This window comes from Toxorhynchites rutilus, chromosome 3 (assembly GCF_029784135.1).
Source record: "Toxorhynchites rutilus septentrionalis strain SRP chromosome 3, ASM2978413v1, whole genome shotgun sequence".
Lineage (NCBI taxonomy): Eukaryota > Metazoa > Arthropoda > Insecta > Diptera > Culicidae > Toxorhynchites > Toxorhynchites rutilus.
Window position 1 is genome coordinate 304,839,136 of NC_073746.1, and position 24,112 is coordinate 304,863,247.

Genomic DNA, 24,112 nt, shown 5'->3' on the forward strand with positions numbered 1-24,112 from the left:
CGCTATTTCGCACACTTGCGGCACATTCAAAATATGTATCCTTTGATCCTTGAATGTGGAATATGCTCCCCTCATTTGTCGTTGCTTTGGAGTGGTGAATATTTGTCGTCACCGTGGAGCCTCCTTCAACGCTTCATTAATTATGGACTCTGATGGAAGCGTTCTATCTCACTGGGACGGTATTCATGGCAGGGACCCGGAACACATCTCCTTTATTGGACGAGATTTTCCACTTTGGGTAAGGATAACTATGACATCTATGGTAATGATGATGATTATCATTATGGTAATAATGGTGACGAGACGAACATTTGTTTTCACATGTTGGCTCTGTGGAATCAGAAGTCAAGAAGCTTCAAATTCCACATGATAATGTATTCCATCATTTTGACTTTACGTATGACAAAGTCAACATCCATTCGAGTCCAAGATTCACATATTTATTTAATGGTGTTTCTGAACAGAACAGCTGTTGATCACATCGAAACTAATGGATTGGAACTAATGTGAAAACCAAATTATTCCGCTAGATCTGATTGAAAGTTTTGTGCTTTAAGCGTGGTAATCAACTAGAACAATTTCCCCAACAAGGCTCCTGACGGTTGCTCTGACCCAAGCTGTCTGTACCAATTAAGTCTGACACATATTCATCAGTCCTGCCGCCGTGGCTGCGTCTCATCATTCATCTTTCACAAACAAGAATACCTTCATTTGAGATTGGGGGAAGAAATCCTGTGTGGAGAAAGTTTTTTTTTCTCCCGCGTGGTTTATCCATTCTGCAGACGGCTCACGCCAAATGCCAATCGCAGCGTTTCGGAAAAGTTTCACCTTATTTCCGGTGCAGAAAAGTCGGAACAAGAAAGAAAACACACCGTCAGAGGAAGTTTTGCTGCCGGGGCAATCTCTAATCTACTTTCGTCAAAGATTCAATATTTGCTTATGAGCCTGCTCGTTTGATAAATATATTTGTGTATTGGGGATGAGTCGGGCTGATTAAATGCTCGGGCGCCGTAAAAAGCTCGCTTTATTTGCCCCCAGAAAGTCATCTTTTTCGTGGATGTTCGTTCATCTGTTTGCTCAAGGCAAATGTCTTTTTGGTGATGGAAGATTACGCTGGTACAATTTATCGATATTAATTCGGATATATTGGGTTTGGGTAAAAAGACATCCATTATAGCTGTAATGATCGATATCTCAGCTTGTATGTGTGCGATCGGGTTACGTTAGGTAGCGTTATGAAGATGAGATTTCGCACAGACAATATTCTGACAATATTTTTTTTCGTTAGATATAGCAAAAAAAAAAAACAAACCGCGTGGCTGTATTTTCAAATAGAGTGTGAGACCTATTTCTGGGGTGAATCACTTAGGCTGACGTTCAGAGAGTCGTTTAAAAATGGACACTGGTCAATAGAAGAGCAATTGAGTTCATCATAATGCCAAATCACACTAAAAGATTAAAGATGACTCAACAGAAGTTCCGGGAGCTTGGTTGGGAGGTTTTTATGCATTCAGTTTATAGTTCAGATTGGACATCAAATGATGACCACCTGTTCCTCTCTATGGTGAATTATTTTGCGTGTCGAAAAACCCGTTAAAAGAGAACTTTGCGAAATCGTCTGTTTCGGTTTTTTCCTCAATGACGACAATCTAGAAGAGATGCATAACAATTGCCTTCCGAATCTAAAAATTATAGGAGATTGTGTCTAAGATACGACCGCATTGTTGACGTAGAACTGCGCTGTTATTCTATATAAGTCGCTTATTTATACCTTCGGATATTATTCTATAATGCTGTGAAATTTCAGAAACAACTGCTTAGTAGAATAATCTCTGAAATGGTTTTTTCATTGTAGAATTTGTTGACGATAATTCATTGATGATTCATTCTTGCCCTCGCAAAACAATACACTAGCTGATCGTAAGTCGCAATTTATTTCATGTCAATGCAATGAAAATTTACCTCGAACGCTTTTCTTCTTTTTTTTGCCTTTTTCGCAATTGACATAGACTCGAATAGAGTCGATTATATACATGTTACACCGGTACCATTATTCCACATCTCATAACTACATCAATATATCTTTGGCACCGCATGGAAACAACAACAATGACAACACTTGCAAGTATCGAATATCATGCTACATGTTGTTTAGTATTTCCTTAAAGGAATCGCACCTCTAGGCATCGTTCGTACAACGTAAACCAAGCGCCAAACAAGCGTTCGCCATAGCATGCATTCAGAGCCATACATTGGTGGCTTAAAACTACTAGGAATATAAAACACTTCTCATCATTTTGCGCTATTCTCAAAAGAAACGCTTCTGTTAATATTACTGGCCTCGAAAAAAACTTGTATTTCTTTCTCATGCTCGAGAGAAGCGCAGCTATCACCCTTAGTGGAGGAAGTTTTGCTACTGGCAAGCGAAACCACATACAAAATTCCAGAACGACATTTACTTTCTCGGTGACTAAACAAGTGAAATAAACTCTTTTTGTTAATAACAACCTCGAAAACAGTAGCAATGCTTCATAGCGCATAGCGTCTACGAAAAACGAACAGAAAAACCAAACGACGATATCCAAGTTGGATTACCACTGGTGGGGTCCAATCTAAGATCGAAGCGCAGCGAAAGCAAAGTGAACTTCCTCAACAGTCCGATGCCGAATGAAAGTTTGCCTCAGCGAGATCCACTGTTTATACTCTAGGCAAGTATTCCCCTTCATTATTCTACTTTTCCTTTGTTCACGGGGACTTTGAATCCTACGATTTACCCTCCGTTGGTCGTCGATAAGTTGCTCGTTATTGACAGGTCTGTTCGGGAAAGCACACAAATGAACAGAACAAATGTATGGGAAAATGGAAACGCCTCAAGTTTTCATGAGCTTTAACCATTTACAAACCAGGGGATTCTAATGTATAGCATATTAAACAAATCTTACGGAATTTCCGATTCGTTTAGTATGTGAATCGCCAAAATCCGTTCGCGGCAAAAATAGTTATTAACGTTAACTTTATTTCATAAAAACGTGACCTGTTTTCTGATTTGGCACCCTTAATGAAAGACGTAGTTCTACGTCAAAAAAAAAAACAATGCATAGGGGATGATAGTTCTAAAACGATCCTATAAATTGGAAAGGCCATAAATAATTTAAAATATGACTTTTTTCGATTTATATTTCTCCCTTGTTTTGATCGAAATAGAGTAATAGGGGAGAAATATAGATGCCAAATCAAAAAAAAAACTAGAAACTATACAATGGTTACACATCTTTTTCGGCCCATTTGTAAGTAATCAAAACATTTTGTCAATTGTAGGTGGTCGTTTCAGGTGTGTAAACGTCGCTTTTAATGCTGATACTTCCCAACCGAACCCTCAAGCGTTGATTACAGTATTAAATTACTTGAGTTAACTTGACGTCTTCAAGGAAATTCGAGACATAGTTTTTCTGTGCGTTGTTTTCTAAAATCGGTTAAGCCGTAGGTTCGCATTTTGTAAGAATATGTTCCACTGTCAGGCGTGTTGCTCAATAGCCCGAAGGTTCTCCTTTTTCGACTAGAAAAAGTTCAATATGTCCTAAAAGAAAGCCTATATGCCATAAACGAGTCGAGAAAGTACTCTCTGCTCATACGTGTTGACTCTGTCTTCCATTTTAACGGTTTATACATGTTCCTTAGGCGCCTCAGAGAAGATTCGATGAAGCACTTACACTTTCGTTTTCTTGGGACCCAGAATCCAACAGAAAAGAGCGTGTTTACCCCTCAGCGTATTTCGCATTTCCTGTATGACGGGGTGATTTATCTAAACATGATGTTCGTATACGACAAAAAAAAAATTCGAACATCAACCGTACCCAACTGTTAATAGTCGGCAGAAAATCGAGTGCTTACTGTATTAGGCATTGATTACATTGCCACATCGCGTCGATGTCAGCCACAGTTCTGAATTCCGGGACCCCTCTCTTTGGATGGAAGCAGCAGTATCTTTTACCACAGACTTGTTTTCATCAAACATACGGAAAATGATTGCTATACAGGCAAATCTTTTTTTGTGCGGGGGATAGGGCCCGCACAAAAAAGTAGCATAAAAAAACGTGTAAAACTTCACCAGCAGCCATAAAAAATCGTGTTCGGTACACATATTAAAAAAACTTTTTTTGTGCGGTAGATAGGGACCGCATAAAAAAAGCTTCCCCCGAGAAACTTAACTCAACATAACTCAAATCCACGCCATTCACCGTTCAATTTCCTTGTGTTTCCCTGCTTTGCGATGGGACACTTTGCTTTTTCGGTTGCGCGTGGCTGTTTTGTGCTTTTAGTTGCATGTCGAAACGTGTTGCTGTTAGAAATCATGTCATTCAAATACTTAGAAAAACTTAGAGCATTTGATGAGAGGAGGGGAATGATTTCAGAAGTGGATAATTGAGACGCAAATATACTTTTTTTCGCACTGAAATGCATATAAACCATCGAAAAAAAAACAAATGGACGATAACTTCGTCAAATATGCTTCTTTTCATACACCGCACAAAAAAAACCGCACAAGAACAGAAAACCGCACAAGAACAGAAAATCGCACAAAAAAAAATTCGCACGAAAAAAACCGCTCAAAAACAGGTTTTACTGTACTTTTTGTCGTTCCTAATTCTTTAGTTTAGTCCAATTTCGTTTTATTAGATCCTCGACTTATGAAAAATTTGTTCGGCCTACTATTATCATTGGTGAAATTTTTGAATCGAGGTCGAGTGTTTCACGAACATTAGTCAGCCTATTAACAGCCTCGAATGGGGTGTTGAGAATTTCTGCTCCATGCAGTTTGTCCCTAAGGGAGCAGTCTTCAATGTTCGAATTGTCAGAATCGAGAGTCGGCTAGCTCGGTTTTCTAGTTCGTGTTGGGGATACACCTCTCGGTCTACACAAATGTATTGGAAATTTGAGCTCTCCCTTAGCGATCTTACAATAGAAGGTTAGGGTGTGTCCAAATCGATTGGTGAATCCGTCGTCCATCCATCGAAATGACTGAACAATAAGCAAATTAGACAATTATAGCTATTTAGTTCTTCAATCTGTACTCCTATTATGTAGGGGAGGTAGGGGGAAAACGGACAACTTTGATGCAGTTTCTTGCTATTCAATATACTGTTTTTCTACCTAATTGGCCAAATATTTTACAAAAAAGTGTTTTTACTGAAACTGAAACAAACCGAAAAGTACAACTTTTTTTTTCGATGCTGGTAATATGGACATATAGTAGGGACAGGTTTGTAGTACATGAAGCGTAGAGGTTTATCGATCTCGAGACGAATAATTTTATTCAACCAAGGTCTGAATTCATCACGAATGTCCGTTAAATGATGAAAATCCACGTACAAATGATATCGTATAAATGGACAGGCCGTCAACTATTTGCTTTTGGTTCCCGTCAGCTTCTAAACACATTTGGTCCACATTTGGCGGTTTAATTTCCATTTATAGACATTTCTAGGAATAGATTAAACAGACTTTTCACACTCCATCTTACTCCCACTGGCAACTGTCCGTTTTACCCCACAATTATTTCAATAATTTAAATTTTCCACTCAAAAATGAATTTACTTTTCCGTACATACCTAATATCGTTTCTCTGTTAAATCACAAACCGAAATATAACCATTAGCGAATTGAATTTTAATATTAAACCCCTCAAAATGCTTAAAATCGAAGCAGCTAAAATTACATCCACACGCGGAATCATGTAAGATTTTCGGTTTTTGTTTCCCTTTTCCACTTTTGATCAGTATTCATTGCCATAGGGTGCCATAAATATTATAGAATGATATGCAGAAGATGTTCTCATTAACAGAATTCTGAAATTTAAAATGTAACTATACAAATCAAACACCTGTTCATTTTATCCCCACTATCCGTATTACCCGCGGTTCCCCTACTTGTAAGACGTAATCCTACGTCAGAATGTATCGATGATTCTTTTGGATATTCCTTACAACAAAAACTACCAAAGCAGCATGGAATTGCACGACTTGAATGATTTTGAATGAACTGAATGATCTGCTATGCTTTAGGTTATGAAGGTTATGAAATTTATTTTATGATTTATTTATAGTCGATACTCCACGATAATTCTTCGTAGAATGCTACTGCATCTTTTTTGTGAATGAGTTGTGTTCCACAATCCGATTTTACTGTGTGCTCCTTAGTATACCGAAGAGATTTGCTGTTTTCCGGACCGAAAATTTATGCTTTACACTTTCTATGGTTTGTAACATACTCGTGTGGAATTCTATCAATGAGAAAATTCAATCGTTGACTTTTGATTCATCCGGATTTACAAGCAAAAATGTTAAAATGTTGTTTCGGCATGATCTATATGTATGAAAATGGATTTATGTCTGTCCTTCTGTCTGATGGACTTGGAAATTCGTGAACCGATCGGCGTGAAAATTTGTATGTAGGAGTTTTGGGGCCGGGAAAGGTTCTTATGATAGTTCGAGACCCCTCCCCCTCTCTATGTGGTGGGTTTAGGGGGCAATAAATGATTTATTGTGGTATGACACTCCTCCCCGCTCTGTAAGAGGGAGCTGTCATACAAATGAACCACAAATTTCTGCATAATTCGAGAACTAATCAGGCAAATGGAACCAATTCTGGAATGTAGAAGTTTTAAGGGACAAGAAATGTTTTAATTGTAGTACGAAACTCCTTCCCATTATCTAAGGAGAGACAGTGATTCAAATGAAACGAAAATTTCTGCATAACACGAGAACCAGTCAAGCAAAAGAAACATATTTCGCATTTAGAGATTCTAGAGATGATGGTTCGACACTCCTCCTACCTCTTATTATGGGGGGGGGGCGTAGTCTGCATAACTTGAGAACTGATCAAGCAAACGGAACCCAATTTTGACATATTGACATTTTAGGGGTCAATAAATGTCTCTATGATGGTTCGACACACCTTCCCTCTCTCTAAGGGATGGAATCGTCTATTTTTAAACGGTTTTATTTAGCTTGCCCTGCAATCTGTTTGTATGTTTGTATGTTTGTAACGTGTTTGTCTGTAGTGCTGACCCACATTAATAGAAATTCGACCCCCTTTCTGTTGACCGATTGATCTGAAAATTGGAACACACCTTTATCTCTGTAGTCATTATAAAACTGCGTATTTCATTATCTTGAAAATTCAAGATGGCGGCCGCTACAAAATGGCGGATCACATATTTTCTCCAAACCTCATCGATAAGGGTTTTTCAAAACCCCATCAATATGGGTATCAAATGAAAGTGCTTGACTAGTACAACATAGTTATTTATGAAAAATGCAAATCCAAAATGGCTGCAACTACAAAATGGCGGACTACATATTTTGTTAAAACCCCGTTAATATGGGTATCAAATGAAAGTGCTTGACTAGTAGAACACAGTTATTTATGAAAAATGCAAATCCAAGATGGCTGCCACTACAAAATGGCGGACTACATATTATGTCAAAACCCTGTTAATATGGGTATCAAATGGAAGGGCTTGACGAGTAGAACACAGTTATTCATGAAAAATGCAAATCCAAGACGGTTGCCACTACAAAATGGCGGACTACATATTTTCTCAGAACCCTATTATTATGGGTATCAAATGAGAGGGCTTGGCTAGTAGAACATAGTAATTTATGAAAAATGCAAATCCAAGATGGCTGTTATCTATGAAAAATACAAATCCAAGATGGCTGCCACTACAAAATGGCGGACTACATATTATGTCAAAACCCTGTTAATATGGGTATCAAATGGAAGGGCTTGACGAGTAGAACACAGTTATTCATGAAAAATGCAAATCCAAGACGGTTGCCACTACAAAATGGCGGACTACATATTTTCTCAGAACCCTATTATTATGGGTATCAAATGAGAGGGCTTGGCTAGTAGAACATAGTAATTTATGAAAAATCCAAATCCAAGATGGCTTCAACTACAAAATGACGGACTGTATATTTTCTCAAAACTCTATTATTATGGGTATCAAATGAAACAGCTTGACTAGTAGAACACAGTTATTTATGAAAATGCAAATCCAAGATGGCTGCCACTACAAAATGGCGGACTACATATTATGTCAAAATCCCGTTAATATGGGTATCAAATGAAAGGGCTTGAATAGTAGATCACAGCTGATCATGAAAAATCAAAATCCAAGATGGCCGCAATCATAAAATAGCAACTCACTTTATTAAACATTTTCATTTAGCTTGAACTGTTTGTATGTCTGTAGGTTTGTCCCAAATTAATAGAAATTTGACCATTAGGAACTGAACGAATTTATAAAACACCTCCAATCCAATTTGGCCGCCGCTACAAAATAACTGATTCCATATCATCTCAAAAAAAGGATGATTAAGATATGTGTATCAAACGAACCAATTTGGCTTGGAGAACATACTACAGGTAAACTTCGATATAACGTACATTTCTCTTTCAAAATTGTACGTTGTAACGAATTGTACGTTATATGGAAGCAAAATAATGAACCCAGCAACACAGCTTATATTACTTTTTTGTGTTGTTTGGGTAAGGTAAATAAATAATGATGAAAAAGATAAACTAAAAGATGAAGCCAACCTTTCTCATGATGTTTCCGTTCATACTGCTCGATTCATTTAGAATCCAGACTCATAAAACCAGTTGTATCTAGAGACTGGTTAAAAGTACAGGGCACCAAGTTGCCTTCGTTGAACTTGAGAGATTGACATGAAACTCTCAGTACCTATTTCGGAAAATATTTTTTACACATTGAACATGTATCGAGGTAAAATGTACGTTATATCGTGTTCAAACCATATTTTAAAAAAAAATCCTAAAACATTATTGCCTCAAATTGAACATACAATACGATAATCGATATCCAATCAATAGCCTTTGTCCAGCACTATCGAAATCTATAGTTTTTTGCCGCACTTGACCACCAGCCACAAAAGGAAATATACGTTCACTTTGAACAAACCAGTTGAACCTATAACACGTTCTTTTGCTTCTCGTCATCTTTGGAAGAATACTGTCGGAATACGTGTCATTCTCGGTGTCGAATTAAGCCGCGAATTTTAGGCACTTTTACGCAAACGTTGTCGCGATTAGGCTCACCGTAATCTCGTCTCGAACAATCGAATGACGTTATATCGAGGGTACGCTATAACGATGGTACGTTATATCGAAGTTTCCCTGTATGTATTCTCTGCAATCCACTCAATATCGGTATCAAAAGAAATTATTTGACTGATAGAATACAGTACAATGGTTTTATTGTAGAGAAATATTCTAATGAAACAGATAATGTACTAAAAACTAGAAAATAAAATAAGTAAAAAAACTTTTTAAGTTAAACGGTTTAGTTGTGATTAAACATAATAATGTACTAAAAGCTAGAAAATAATTAAGCAAGTAGCAGTTAGCATTTATCACACATCTCCTTCATTAGTTTAGGGCATTTTTTTTTATTAATCCGATTATTTTTACAGGCTCAGTTACATAAGTTAAGTTTAGGGCATTGATAAGACTAAAATAAAATCGTGGGGAACGTTGAATTTCCATTATCCACAATTAGCGACTTCATCATATGTCCCACGATTTTATTTTAGTCAGAATTTTGACAAGTCTCTCGCGTTTCATCTTCGGTGAATTTCAAATACGTACATCAAATCAAAACGCTGTCATCAGTTTCTTAACACGGCAATTGCTCTGCAGTAACTCGAAAGAAGCGGCCAAATACTAATTGGAACAGATTTTAATGGAGGTAAAACGGATAGTGTAAAGATAGTGGTGAAAAGAGCATCTGTATCGCGCTCTTTTCTCTCTCTTTTCGTTTTTTTAAATTTCTTCTGCAGAAATGACATACGATGAGAGATGAAATGGCGATAAACTTAACACTTCTCGAGTTACACAACCTGTCCGCCTAACTCCTAATAATATCTCCGTTTCACATCATCGCATCATTTCACATCACACACAGTCATATCTCCACCCTGTAATAAATTTACCCTCGTGCTCATTTGGCAGGTGTTTGTTATGGTTTCTAAAATAGTTGTGCTCAACGTGGGTTGGTTTGGTAGTGAGATCAAAGTTTTCCTATGTCACTTAGACATCATGGGTCGATCAAAGCATCTAACGTTCGAGGAAAAGGTGAAAATTAAAGCCTAGAACGATGCAGGCCTCTCATATAGAGAAATAGGTCGAAAGATTCATCGGGCACACACGGCTGTTGGAAATTTCTTGAAAAACGGTGACTTTTTTAGCTTTCAGTGGCTAAAATGTAAACTGTCCTACAAAATAAACTAAATTTATCGTGGATTTCTAATGCATTTTCAATCATGTTGGAAAGAATCTTAGAAATTATGGTCAATCCGACAGCTTTTAAAACGAAAAAAAACTAAGAGATGCTTTTTTTGTTTCGCTGAGTGTCGAAAATTTATTTTCGATAAAACAAAATTTCATTCAAAAATTGAGTAAAAAACCGCGAATACTTTCGTTCCAGTTATAATAGTAATTATCTTTCAAGTCATAATACTACTACTCGAACGAGTTCAGGTCCTCGAATTTTGGACCATGGGAAAATACATTAAAACAATGAATGAAAATATATTCTAATTTATTGAAATTCCAATGTTGAATATGTAAAATCCATTATGCTCTAATCAACAGAAGCGAATGCTATTAACGCAGGCACCACTCACCCGAGCTGCTGTTGCTATTCCGTGAGGACCGATCATCGTGCAGCGCCATTGCGTTTTTCAGCATTCCGTCCATTACGGTGGGAATTTCCATTATTTTGCGCTGCACAATTTCCGCTGTGGTCAACTCGGACGTGTCGTTGATTGACACTCTTCGGTCGTTCACTCTTCCGTTTCTGTGCCTCAGTTTCAATCGTCACAGCCCAAACAAACAACCCAATAGACGGAGCCACGTGCTCACCGATGCACGGTTTTGAATGTTTTTGTTTTTGTTTTTGCTGTCAACCTCCCAGATATGTTCAATTCCGCCTGAAGCTACACATATAGGCACGTGGTTTTCCGCAGTTTGATACCTTGATACCCGAGGGGTCCCTTTTGTGTATTCAAGCAAGCAACATAGGTTGTTATCCTGGCAGACGCCAATGTCAACGGATGCTGCGACGTATTTCAGTTCAATTTTAATGATTCTGAAAATGGTAGAGAAAACATCAATATTAATTCTCGAGTTATGAGATTTCAAAATATCCAATGGCTCAGTAACGAAGGGTGGGTTTAGACTAGGGATATATTCATGTGAAGAAATATGATGAGATTTATAGAAATCGCATCAACCGTTTACACTAGCGCGAACTTATATAATGAATATATTCATATTTTCGGTGAATATATTCACCTCAAGTAGAACTGCATCCTACTTTAGTGATTTCTCACCAGTGAGAAATTCACCAGCGTTTACATATGCCTGAATTTATTCTATTCAAAGTGGTTATATATACCTCGAAGAAATGTATCATATATATTCTCACCCGTTTACATCTATTTTTGCGTGAATAAATCCATCTATAGCTATAGATCTCCCTAATGTAAACCCGCCATAAGAAACGAACTTCCCATGCGATAGGCCAAATGGAGGTCAGCAACTGCAGCATACGCAAACGAGAAAACATGAAAACCCACCGCAGGGTGATAGTGCCCATTAGTTCCGCCATTTGGTCACACTGATAGCGGCGAAAGAGTCATGTGATGTTGTGACTGCTAAAGTCACTTTGATTAGAGTTTCCACGTGGTTGGAAGACCTGCACAGAGACCGGAGCTCAGTTGCGGGTGGATTTTCGATGGGAAGGTATGCATGAGTAAAATATTTTAGATTTCCATTTGAAGTTAGCAGCCTATATTGAGGCCCAGGCTCGTCACTACCGTTCCAAATTCTACGCACTATGCCGTTCACTGCAGCGTCCGCATCCGCAACGGGTTTCGGTAAACATTCCAGCGGACGGTGAGCTGATAGAATCGTTTAGGCGGCAGCAAACTTACAGCGACGCGTTCACAGCTGCACTTCCTGTGGACCCTCGTGACTGCAGCACTGGTGTCCAACATCGCTAGTTAACAGAGGAAATGGAAGCGTTTGCGGGTGCCTTCCGATAAGGACATCCCATTTGTGTTTCATTCACGCCATTTGTAGAGCCGCACGATAGGGTTATGTTTGTCTTTTATGTCGTAATAGATAATAGTCAACGAATTTGCAGTGTATTTGATACACAAAACTCGTTCGAAACTTTTGTTTCATTCAGGTTATTACTGTTATTTTTTGCACATGATTGCTCAAAAAAATTCAAGTAAAGAAAGGCAATTTAAAAGAGCATATTTCCAATGGATACTAAATAATGAAAATCATTCTAAAATAGTCAAAGCAAATTAAATTTGAGAACGCTTCAAGGAAAAAAGTTTTTGAAGTTCTCAATAGATTTTTTATGTATCGCAATGCAGTTATTTCGCGAAATTCTTAAATGAAATGATGACAGCCCCTTAATGTACATTAGGTTGCCAATGAAAATGGTCATCTCTAATTTCAAAAAGTTACCCCACAAAAAATATTCACCACCTCGAAAAAAACACCCTATGCCAAATATCAGCTCAATCGGACTTGAGGGAGAGTGGCGCAAAGCGGTCAAAATTTGAGTTTTTTGAAAATCGAAAAATCACCCAAGGGGGGGGTAAATGAAATCGGAGTTTTCGAAAAAAATTTATTTGATGCCAAATGTCTCAAAATTGCATGAAACATCGAGATCTAGTGTCATCTCGAAAAAAAAAAAATTATCAAAAATTGACACTCTTTTTTTTGGAATACGAAACTAAAAGTATAGTTTTGGGTGCCAATAAAAATAGTTATCTCGCTTTTTCATTCGGAACATGTTGCATGTTGTTGATTTGCGCGATAATAAACCCTATGCAAAATATTAGCTCATTCGAACTCCATTTATAAGTGTCACAGACATTAAAATTTGAGTTTTTTTTTTTTTGAAAAACGAAAGATCACCGAAAATCGGGGTTCTAAAAAAATTGAAATTGCATTCCTTGTCGAGATTTACTGTTGTCTCGAAAAAATATTTTGTAAAAAAAAAATTTTTTTGGCACTTGGTCGTTTTTCCGTCTGAAAAGTCGATTTTTGACAAAAAAAAATTTTTTTTGAGGAAATTGTAACTCTCGACGTGTCATGCAATTTTAATACATTTGGCATCATGAAATTATTTTGATAACCCCGATTTCCGGTGATTATTTGATTTTCAAAAGACTCAAACTTTGACCGCTTTGCGCCACTCTCCCTTAAGTCCAATTGAGCTAATATTAATATAGGGTATATTATCGTGCAAATCAACATTTCGTAGCAAGTTCCGAATGAAAAATCGATAAAACAGTTTTTATTGGCACTCTAAACGATACTTTTCGTTTCGATTTTTGACAAAAAATTTTTTTTCGAGGTGACACTAAATCTCAACGTTTCATGCAATTTTAAGACATTTGGCATAAAAAAAATGTTCGAAAACCCCGATTTTTCTTTACTCCCCCTTTGAGTGATTTTTCGATTTTCAAAAAAAACTCAAACTTTGACCGCTTTGCGCCACTCTCCCTTGAGTCCGATTGAGCTGAAATTTGGCATAGGGTGTTTTTTCGAGGTGGTGAACATTTTGTATAGGGTAGCTTTTTTAGGGGCGATTTTTTCCATACATTCATTGGCAACCTAATTTACATACATCATGCCTCAAACTTGAGATTATTGTGTCGTCAAAACAAACTAAAACTTTACATCACTTAATTATCATTAAAAATTCGATCTGATTTCACGATCCGATTCTGCACATCGTTTGTCTAAAATCCAATTGGGCTGTATAAATGTGGCAACTTTGTTTCGATGCAAAACAAACGTCAATAAAATTTCTTAATGTATTTATGAAACAATTTCAGATTATAGGTTAGCTGACTCGACTATAAGAAAATAATTACTTGGCGTTATTTGAATATTTAAAACACGCATTGAATGACCCTTACTCTTACGTTTCTATGAAATATTTGGGTTTCCGCTGAAATTTTATCATTATGGTATTATAATCATCAGACAAAATTTTTGCTCGATTTTTTTAACACTTGCAGAACATGTGTTACTCTATTGCATAGTTAGTTATTTGATACGGGAAAGGGAAAGTTTTGACATAGGACTATGTAATTGATTTCTATATAGGGGGGTAACTCTACGAAAAATGTAACGATACATATTACTCAAAATCGTTATCGCGACATATGTTGTGTTATATACCATTGGACAGAAAATTTATCCAGCTTTTTTTTTGCTCAAGACATGAACAGTGAATATAGTAAAGGTTTTTTTCCACCGAAATGTGTTCCCTAACAGAGATTTCTAAACCAAGGTGCCTGGAGGAAATCGGTATTTAAAATTCATCCAAGTCGGGGGTATTTTTGTTCCGAATGAAATGTGTTTCCCTAACACAGACTTCAAATCCATGGAGCGTGAGGAAATCGGCATTGCGAATTCATACAAGTCGGGGTTTTTTTTATGTTCCAATTGAAATGTGTTTCCCTCTCACAAACTTCAAAACCAAGGTTTCTGGAGAAATCGGCTCTGCAAATAAATGCAAACAACGAGTACTTTTGTCATCGCTTGCCTTTGTGCAGACTGGAATATGTCTGTCCTAGCACGATCTTCTAAACATAGGAACCTGGGAAAATCGTGCAGACATTAGAAGCGAATGAACTTTCCCGTTTCAAGCCAATTCGCGGATCGAGAAGTACGTACACTTGAGAGATGTAAAATTCAGAAAGAAATGTAAAATAAAATAATCGTTTAATAATTCTTCCGTACATATATTTTGTTCTAGACATCATGCCAAACGTGGAAGGTCTGTCATTAAATTTACTTGTAACGAAGAACATAATCTATCACAGTGCATGAATTGATCTTACATGGCATTATACAATCTTTTTACTCACAAAGCAATTATATTGATTTCAATTGAACTTGGAAACTGTTTCATTCAATCAAGAATTTAATCATTACAAACTAATGGTTGCTAAGCTAAGGTAGTCCCACGTCAACCTTGCGGTTATATCATAGATATAACCCACCCATTTTTTGCCTACAATTAGGCTTTAGCTTATAATGTGATTAGATGCCTATTATGAATTATTCTCGATTTGCCGATAAAAGGTATTTATCAGCGGTCAGAATCAATGGAGGGACGATTGAGGAATGATCTTGAAGATGATATTGGATGATTTCAATCTAAACTCCCCAAAGATGTGACGAGTGCCTGACTCAAAAGGTTAAACGTTGATAGAAATTTCATTAGATTAAAGTTCAGGTTGTTGTCCAATCAATTTGTGCTCAATTCACGTTTAACGTGTAGGTCTTGCTACTAACAATTAATGGAATTGTGGTCCAGTTTAATACATCAACTGGAAGTCAGACAAAAATACAGATTTTGAACAATGAAAAAACTCAATTCAAATGCAATTACTACACACAATCACAGTCCTATGTCAAGATCGCGTCCGTACCTCTAGGCCTAGACCCATAAACTTTTTCTTGATAAATTCTATTTCAAAAGAGTGTGGAAACCCGAAAATCAAATCAATGATGGGATTATGCCTGTTTTGAAAATCGGGCGATTGTACGAATTTTAGCAACTATTGGCCGATTTGACGCCTAGAGTGTTCAATAGGATATTTGGAGAGCTCATTATTGTAATATTTCTTGATTTTCAAAATAAAATTGAAGTTTTATTCGAGCGGATTTAGGTATAGCTACAGCACTGGGTAAACTGATAGATTGAATCGATCACAATCCCATTCGATCCGCCATTCTATCTTTGACTTTCGTTACGACCAGTGTTGCCACACGTACAGATTTATCTGAAATGATAAAGATTTTTTTGTTATTTCTGGTGAAGATTCTGTACGGTACAGAGTACAGATTTTTGTAAAAAAGTACAGATTGGTACAGTTTTTTTCCATTTGTGAAATTTCCTATATTTGATCAAAGCAACATTAAGGTACATGACGATTTTTACGCCGCAGTATTGCTTGGTCCTGCTGATATTAAAAGCATTTACAATGCAATAATTGATCAGTTTCATAAAGACGACATTCCTTACAAGGATCGTCTGAAAGGACTCGCGTCGGACGGTGCTACACGATGCTACATGAAGAGCTGAAAGATTTTCATTTGATCATTCTCACTAATATCTACGAGGAATCTTACGTTGTTTCAATGTCTAATGCTATTTAATATGAAGATCATTTGAAAAGCTAAAATAATTTTAGGTTGGAATAGCAGCATAACAAATTATCAGAACAATGGACAGCGAAAAGCAGATCATTTCAAAGGATATTTGTCGCAGTTTTTTTTTCGTGGAGCTGATCAAACAAATGAGCATGTGTAGGGTTGGTGGACAAAAATTGGATGCCTAAAAAGAATTGACGGTTCGCTCGTCGTTTCGGTGCTTCGATGCCTTGTTTGTAACATTCCCACTATGCCTCACTCCTCGGCAACTGTTCAGCAATTTTTTTGAATATAGGGTAAATGATCTTGGTTTGTCCAGTCGAAAATATGATCATGGTTTGCCCACTTTTTTGAATGCTCTAATTCAGCGCTCCTGTGTCAAATAAGGCCTTCGAATGTTTCGAAACATATAAATGAAATTGCCTTTTACATGATTTATAGTAGTTTGATAGTATATTTTTACGAAATCACATGTTCCTTTAAGGATTATAAAATACACCTTCTATTTGTGTCAATGCGCAATATTTTTGATGGTACAGATTTTTGAAAAAAAGTACAGATGAGTAAGATTTTTGACCAGATTAAAATGTGCAACACTGGTTACGATCACTCTCATTAATTCTTCTTCAACTGCTTGAATTTCAGTCTATTCAATTTATCCATTTATCCACATAAACTTCCCTAAGGCAGTCCAAATAGTGCCTTGCAGGAAATGGAGAGATTTTTGCTTCTTTAGATAATTCTGTTCATTGATGAACCCATTTGATTGAAGATGGCAAGAACGTTTTGAGAGAAGCTCCTGCCCTCTCAATTTTGACAATCTTGAACGAAACAACTCCAGTATAGTAAAATGTACAATGAGATAGTTTTGTTTTTGTTCAGACTTAACTCTGACGAAGAATAATATAACATAGCGATTTCATTCGGGCCGTCTTTTCGGTGATTTTGAAAAAGTACGTTATTATAGGCAACATTGTATAATAACTGCGACAAATATATGGCAGAAATCATAAAAATGACATATTTTTTTGACGTAGACCTACGTCTTTCCGGAAGGGTGCCAAATCAGAAAACAGTTTCGCGTTGTTATAAAATAAAGTTAACATTAATTACTATTTTCATCGCGAACGAATTCTGGTGATTTGCATACCAATCGAAACGGAAATTCTATAAGATTCGTTTGATATGCTATACATTGAAATCTTTATCCCTAAACGGTTTAAATGATAGAAAACTGGAAGCATTCCCATTTCCCATTCCCCAGATTACGCCTGCTGCCATACTGCACATTCGTTCACATCGTCCTTTTGAACAGTTTCAGTGAATACGGTTCGAGCTCCAACGAAATTTTCCTTCGAAATAACTTTGCTTTAGTGTAAAGAATGAACGACATGAAATGAGAGTATACGATGGGGAAGTGATATTCTTTCTATTAAGCGTGAAGAGAGGGTAGCGCTATTTTCAACCTGCAGGAGTTTGCAGGAAATTGGAAGGCGGTAGACTCAAAATTGAGTGACGATGTGTCAATTGAAGTGAAATTGTAGGACCCTGATTGCCGCAGTAATCTGGTCCATCCTGTGGACCTGTTTTTTCCCCTTTTTTGTTGTGTTTACTTTTCTTTCATTTTTGTTATTATTTATTATTTATATTTCATCAAGGTTAGGTTGTATATTTGTATATTTTATATTGTATATGTGTATTAAAGGCACGAGTGTTCAAATTTTGTTAATTTTCTCTCCAACCACAACCGGGTTATTACGTTTGATTTCCGCAGCCCCGAGCTCTCGATAATCGAACGAGCAATCGTGCTTATCGCTGTATCGATGTACCGCGCAGAATAGACCACCACATCGGCACTCGAAGCCAGTCAATCCAACTTTTTTGCGGCAGATTACGCATCGATTCTTCTTCTTCTTGCTATCCTTATCGCCATCCTTGTCATTGCTGCAATCGGCGCCTATCGCGGGGTTTGTGCTGGAGGCACCACTGTTATCTTCGTCGATTTTTCTTTTTTTCGATCCACCACTATTATCATCATCATCATTGTCTTCAACGGCTTCATCATCTTCGGAGGAATCTGGTTGGGCTGCAGGTTGATCGTTCGAATGGGAAGCTGCTGAAGACGGCACACCTTCATTCTCAACTTCGCTGGGCAAATCTTCTTCCGTGCAAATATCTTCCCACTCATCAGCACTTTCTGTACCTTTAAAATCTTCATCGTCCTTATTTTTGGTTGCCGATGAGATTGAGGTGGCGGCGGTGACCACTGTGCTGGTGAAGCTCTGCGTCGTGATAACTGCCCCTATGTTTGTGGAGGAAGCGGAGGCAGACGAAGTCGGGGGCCCATTGGAAAATACTGGTGTGGTACTGGCTGGTGGTTGCTGCTTCTTCCGTAGCGAGTCCTTGTAGCACACTGAACATAGATCGTCTTGTGCTGGATTGCCGTAGAACCCACAACCTGATCTACACATCGGCGGCATTGGATTCACCTCGCTACCACCACTGAACTACTACTATTACAGCTATTGCTGCCAATTTGGTGCTCTCGTCCAGAATGTTGACGGCGAGCTTGTTCTCCCGGACAGGAAATTGTTCTGTCCGTCGTCACAAAATCTCACGGTTTACTTCGATATGCTCTTCTTTTTCGTTGCCAGGTTTTGGAACGACATACATTTTCAGAACTAGAGTTGCAATTTGAAATGAGTGCCATGATTCTAAAACTATGATGACCATGAATAGAGAAAATAATCTCTTTCATTTTTTTTTCTAAATTACTATTGAGAGCAGTGTTTCCACACGTACAGATTTACCTGGAATGGTACAGATTTTTTCGTTATTTTTGGTACAGATTCTGTACAGTACAGAGTACAAATTTTCGTCAAAAAGTACAGAATGGTACAGATTTTTTCCATTTGCGAAATTTCTTACATTTGAACAAAGCAACATCAAGGTACATGACGACTTTTACGCCGCAGTACCGCTTGGTGCTGCTGATCTTAAAAGCATTTACAATGAAATAACGAATGAAATTCCTTACAAGGATCATCTGAAAGGATCAATATCAACAACAACATCAATAGATTGAATCATTTGTTCCAGGTTGAAAAACCTGAATTTACGATGCTACATGAAGAGCTGAAAGATTTTTATTTGATCACTAGCTGACCCGGCAAACTTCTTCCCTTCCAAAATTTATTTTGACGTAGGACTACGTCTAACCGGAAGATATAGGGGGTGAAATGAAAATCTAGGCACTGAACAAGTAGGAAAAAATGCAAGATTTGGAACGCTTATAACTTGGGCATTTCTCAATAGATCGCAAAGGTGTTTGCATCAATTGATAGGAAATATATCTACGCATCTATCATAACGAATAACATTTCATTTTTCTTGAGATAAACAATTGAATAAGTGTGAAATATCAAGAATTGTCCAAATACACTATGTGCCCATTTTTGATTAGTCCATTTTGTGCTCCTCAAATCGTACCGACCAAAACGGGCAACCAGAGCAGCAGCGAATTAGAATGAAGCACGATTGGGAAGGAAATAGAAAAAAAAATGAACGAAACATTGGTCGCAGTCTCACACATGCGTAATTCTCGAGTCAGCCAGTCAGCTTAAAAATCCCCGCTCCGATGCCGTAACGATCATTCTCATCCAAACCATACACCACATCGTTTCGCATCAGATCACATCAACAAACCAACACAAGCAGCCATGTCTGGACATGGCAAAGGAGCAAAGGAGCAAAGGAGGATCGCGACGATAAGAAAACCCGCATTCAGAACAAACCACAATCGGTTCCGTGGACACCAAGTCAACAACAGGCAGTTGCAGTGAGTGGCGAGTGGCAAACGCAATCGCAAAAAAAAGTTTGTTCTTTATTCAAACTACTTTGGTGGCAAATCCAGAACAAGGCGGCATCGAGGGCGTTCGAAATGGTTTTTTTCAAAACCACGAGTATTGAGTTTTCTAAATTGGAACCATTCCATAAAATACGGCGCTTATCAGAGAAATTAAACCTTTCAAATAAAGAGTTCACGAAATACAGTTGTATAATATGCATTCTAAAATAATATCCAAAATAATAATAAAACACAAATTGATTTTTTCATAATTTGTTTGCCAGGATATGATGAGTATGTGAATTTGTCAGTTGTTCTCAGTTTATTGATGGTTGTGGACTTTCGCAATTATTCAATTCTTAAATTGCCTCCAGATTGAAAGTACAGTAATTTACATTTATTTCAACATTTAGCTAATTGGACGGACATGTAATGCAACATATTTGGTTGGACATTTTTGTAAACATAGAAATCGGGATCCAAATTATGATCCCACATTGAAAGTCGACACTGTACCACTGTCATCGCAGATTCAATTACAGGTTAAAATCGCTTCCAATGCGACACTGAGTGGTGCTTCGGCACGTCGCATTAAGTGTAATTTACTGTACAACATGTTACAATCTGGATGGCAAGTAATTTTCTAACTGTGAAAGCTGTGGCGAGTGGCAAACGCAATCGCTAAACAGGAAGGTTTAGCCGAACAAGATGGGGATATCGAGTGATAACAAAACAATAAACTCTTTAGATTAAAGATGATTTTGTGGTCCTGAAAAGGACCCTTTTTAGGGTTTGCTTCCGGATCAGCAGTCGGAAAACGCTCTTTACTTGGAGTAGGTATACTTCGTCACCGCTTTGGTACCTTCGGAAACCGCATGCAAGTTCACCGGGCAGCAACAGACTGATTGCGATCTGAATTTCCCACGCAGTAATGGTTGACCGCTTATTGTAGTGGATCAGACGCGGAGCTTCTGCTACGATACGCTCAAAGATGCATTGACGCTCATCGCCTTTGATGAGAAACCGGTGTCGGAATGATCCTGATTCTGCACCTTATGATGTAGATAGCATTTTTTTCCTTCTCCTTCTTCTTGTCGGTTTCCGAAATATTCTTCTGCGCCGTGCCGAACTTTTTGGCGGCTTTTCCACTATTCCACTAGTCTTCGGTGCCTTCGTATTTGTTAGAAACAACTGCATGTGAATGCAACGAGCGAACAAATCGTAATGAATATATTTTTTTTGCCATCGCTGCCTTTTAACGCTCATTCGTTCGTCTCGTTGGACTCGCCCCTTTGGCTGAGTCTGCCTATTTGTCTCTATCCTGTGAGTGTGTACCGCTAGAGTACAAAACGCGCGGACCCCAAAAAAAAATCTCATTTTCTTTCAAGCCAGTGTGGTTGTATGGCATGGTTTAACATCGCATCGCATCACATCATAAAAACAAAACACAACACCAAAGGTTCTTTTCAGAACCACCAACATGTTCATAAAGATAAACAGTAAACTAATTCATTTTTCAGGTAGATAGGTAGGTATTCACGTAGGAGAACAAAATAAAACAATATATTTAAAATATATATTTAACAAAAGCTGTCCCCTTTGTATAGTCCTACGTCACTCCGGTTATGTCCCCGACATTACCCACCCGTCTTTTTCGTTATCACACTCACATTTTCTTACTAAGCGCACGTTCGTGGGTCCAATCGCAGAACTGTTCATTGATTGATCTCCTAATCTACTCTTTAAAATTACCATTTTTTTTTTAGTTTTCCGAAAATTTTCAATTGTCATGTTTGATTGGAATATGCTGCCGTTCTACGCATAGTTTTCCCATGTTCCAAAATCAGCAACTGAGAAAAACGCAATCAAAGTTTTCTCGCATGTTTGTCTACCAAAAGCTTTAAGCATTTCTATTTAGCAATACACCGGGTTTTTTTTATAAGCACAATACTATTGTTTAATGAAATGTGATGAGATCCCCTCACTAAATCGACCATTACGGGGTTGATTACGGGTTTAAAAATTCATGGTGGGACTGTTATGCCTAGAATATCAACATGGGACAATTTAACTTGATGTTGTTTTTTTATATACAATATTTTTTGTGTGTTTCCGAAAGATTATGCATAGAAACATCGCTTTATGAAGAAATGAGTGATCTGCAACAATTTCGCAGAATATAAATCTTATTGTTATTGGACATTCGCTAACAAGGTGTACACGTGTTCTGGTAAACTTTTTCTTATCTGTTTGAGAATTAGTTCGTTCTTTCAAAGTGTGAAATGAGATTATTGTTCTTGAATTACTCGATATGGATTTACAAAAAATACATAAATACATGGTGGGACAGTTATGGACAGAATATCAACATGGGACAGTTGAGTTTGATGTTGCTTTTTTAAAAGCTTAAAACTATATGTTTTTTTGTGTTTTTCCGTAAGAGTATGCATAAAGACAATGTTTCATGAAGAAAAGTGAAAATCGTCAAAAAGTAACATGGGACAACTATGCGTAGAACGGCAGTATGTTTCATTGAAATATGTATTTCAATTTTTTGAAATTTGGTTTCGTTTGCTTGATTAGTTCTCGAGTTATGCAGAAATTTGTGTTTCATTTGTCCCGCAGCCCCCCCCCTTCGAGATGGGGGAGAAATGTCTATTTACCATAGAAACGTTTCTTGCCCCCTAAAACCTTCAGATGCCAAATTTGGCTCCATTTGCTTGATTGGTTTTCGAGTTATGCAGAAATTTGAGTTTCATTTGTATGGCAGCCCCCCCCTTAGAGAAGGGGTGGGGGAGTGTCTATCCACTATAGAATCATTTGTTGCACTCCAGAACCTCCACATGCCAAATTTGGTTTCGTTTGCTTGATTAATTTAATTTTAATTTTTTTAAATTTGTGTTTTATTTGTATGGCAACCTTCTCTCTTAGAGAGGGAGGAGGTGTCTTGCACTATCATAAGGACCTTCCCCGACCCCAAAAACCCCTACATACCATGTCGATCGGTTCAGTAGTTTTCGAGTCCACAAGAATCAGACAGACAGTGCGACAGAAAGACAGACAGACAACATTCTAGTTATATTATATATATATATATATATATATATATATATATATATATATATATATATATAGATTCTCACTAATATCTGCGAGGAATCTCAAGATACTATGAAATATAAAGATCATTTGAGAAAAGCGACAAGAATTTTAGGTTGGAACAGCAGCTGAAGAAATTATCAGAACAATGGACAGCGAAAGGCAGACCATTTCAAAGGATATTTGTCGCAGTTTTTTCGTGGATCGAACAAATGAGAAAAAGATTCGATTTTGAAGATTCGACGCTCAAGTCTACGATAATGTTAAATCCCAGAATTTTTTTTCAATTTGACGTTGTATTAGAAGCGTTTCCAGGATTCTACAATGGGAATGTTCAAGATGTGGGGAATTAATTCTGTAGCCAAAAGATAAAATTAGTTTGTAAGGAAATCACAACTTCAGAAAACGAGCATGTGTAGGGTTGGTGGACAAAAAATGGATGCCTAAAAAGAATTGACGGTTCGCTCGCCTTTTCGGCGCTTCGATGCATTGTTTGTAACGTTCTCACTATGCCGCACTCCTCGGCAACCGTCGAGCAATTTTTTTCTGAATACAGCGCGAACTCGATTATATACAGTTTTTGATTTCTTTTCACTGTAAATAATCGAGTCAAAAAAAATTTATATGTTCGAATTTCAACAATGAAAGAGTAATAGAACTTTGTTTTTTGTTTCGGACACTGTTGCCTATGTATAAGCATCATCAAACACACGAATGACTTGCAAATGCAGTAAATGTAGTATTTGTAGTGAATAAATGAGTATTTTTTTTCAATGCCAAGACATTATTTTTTTTCTCTACAACTAATATTTTCGATGGTACAGATTTTTGGAAAAAAAAGTACAGATGAGTAAAATTTTACAGATTTAAATGTGGCAACAC

The 24,112-nt window shown here is 37.4% G+C and overlaps 2 protein-coding genes across 4 annotated transcripts in view; both read right to left on the reverse strand.

Annotated features, from left to right (window-relative positions):
- The window catches only part of LOC129775843 (KH domain-containing, RNA-binding, signal transduction-associated protein 2), a 144,338-nt gene that overhangs the window by 83,823 nt on the left and 36,403 nt on the right, over window positions 1-24,112 (reverse strand). For 2 of the 3 annotated variants that reach the window (XM_055780988.1, XM_055780986.1), the window contains exon 2: window positions 10,713-11,176. The exons of the other annotated variant lie outside the window; for it this stretch is intronic. In XM_055780988.1, coding sequence (XP_055636963.1) covers window positions 10,713-10,803 — 91 coding nt within the window. In that variant the 5' untranslated portion in view covers window positions 10,804-11,176. The remainder of the gene's footprint in view (window positions 1-10,712; window positions 11,177-24,112) is intronic. 3 annotated transcript variants of the gene reach the window in all.
- Window positions 17,954-18,957, reverse strand: LOC129774394 (AN1-type zinc finger protein 6). Its single transcript, XM_055778126.1, has 2 exons — window positions 18,910-18,957; window positions 17,954-18,791 (listed from the first exon to the last, which is right to left on the reverse strand). Exons 1-2 carry the CDS (start codon window positions 18,955-18,957, stop codon window positions 18,000-18,002), a joined length of 840 nt encoding a protein of 279 aa, XP_055634101.1. The 3' UTR covers window positions 17,954-17,999.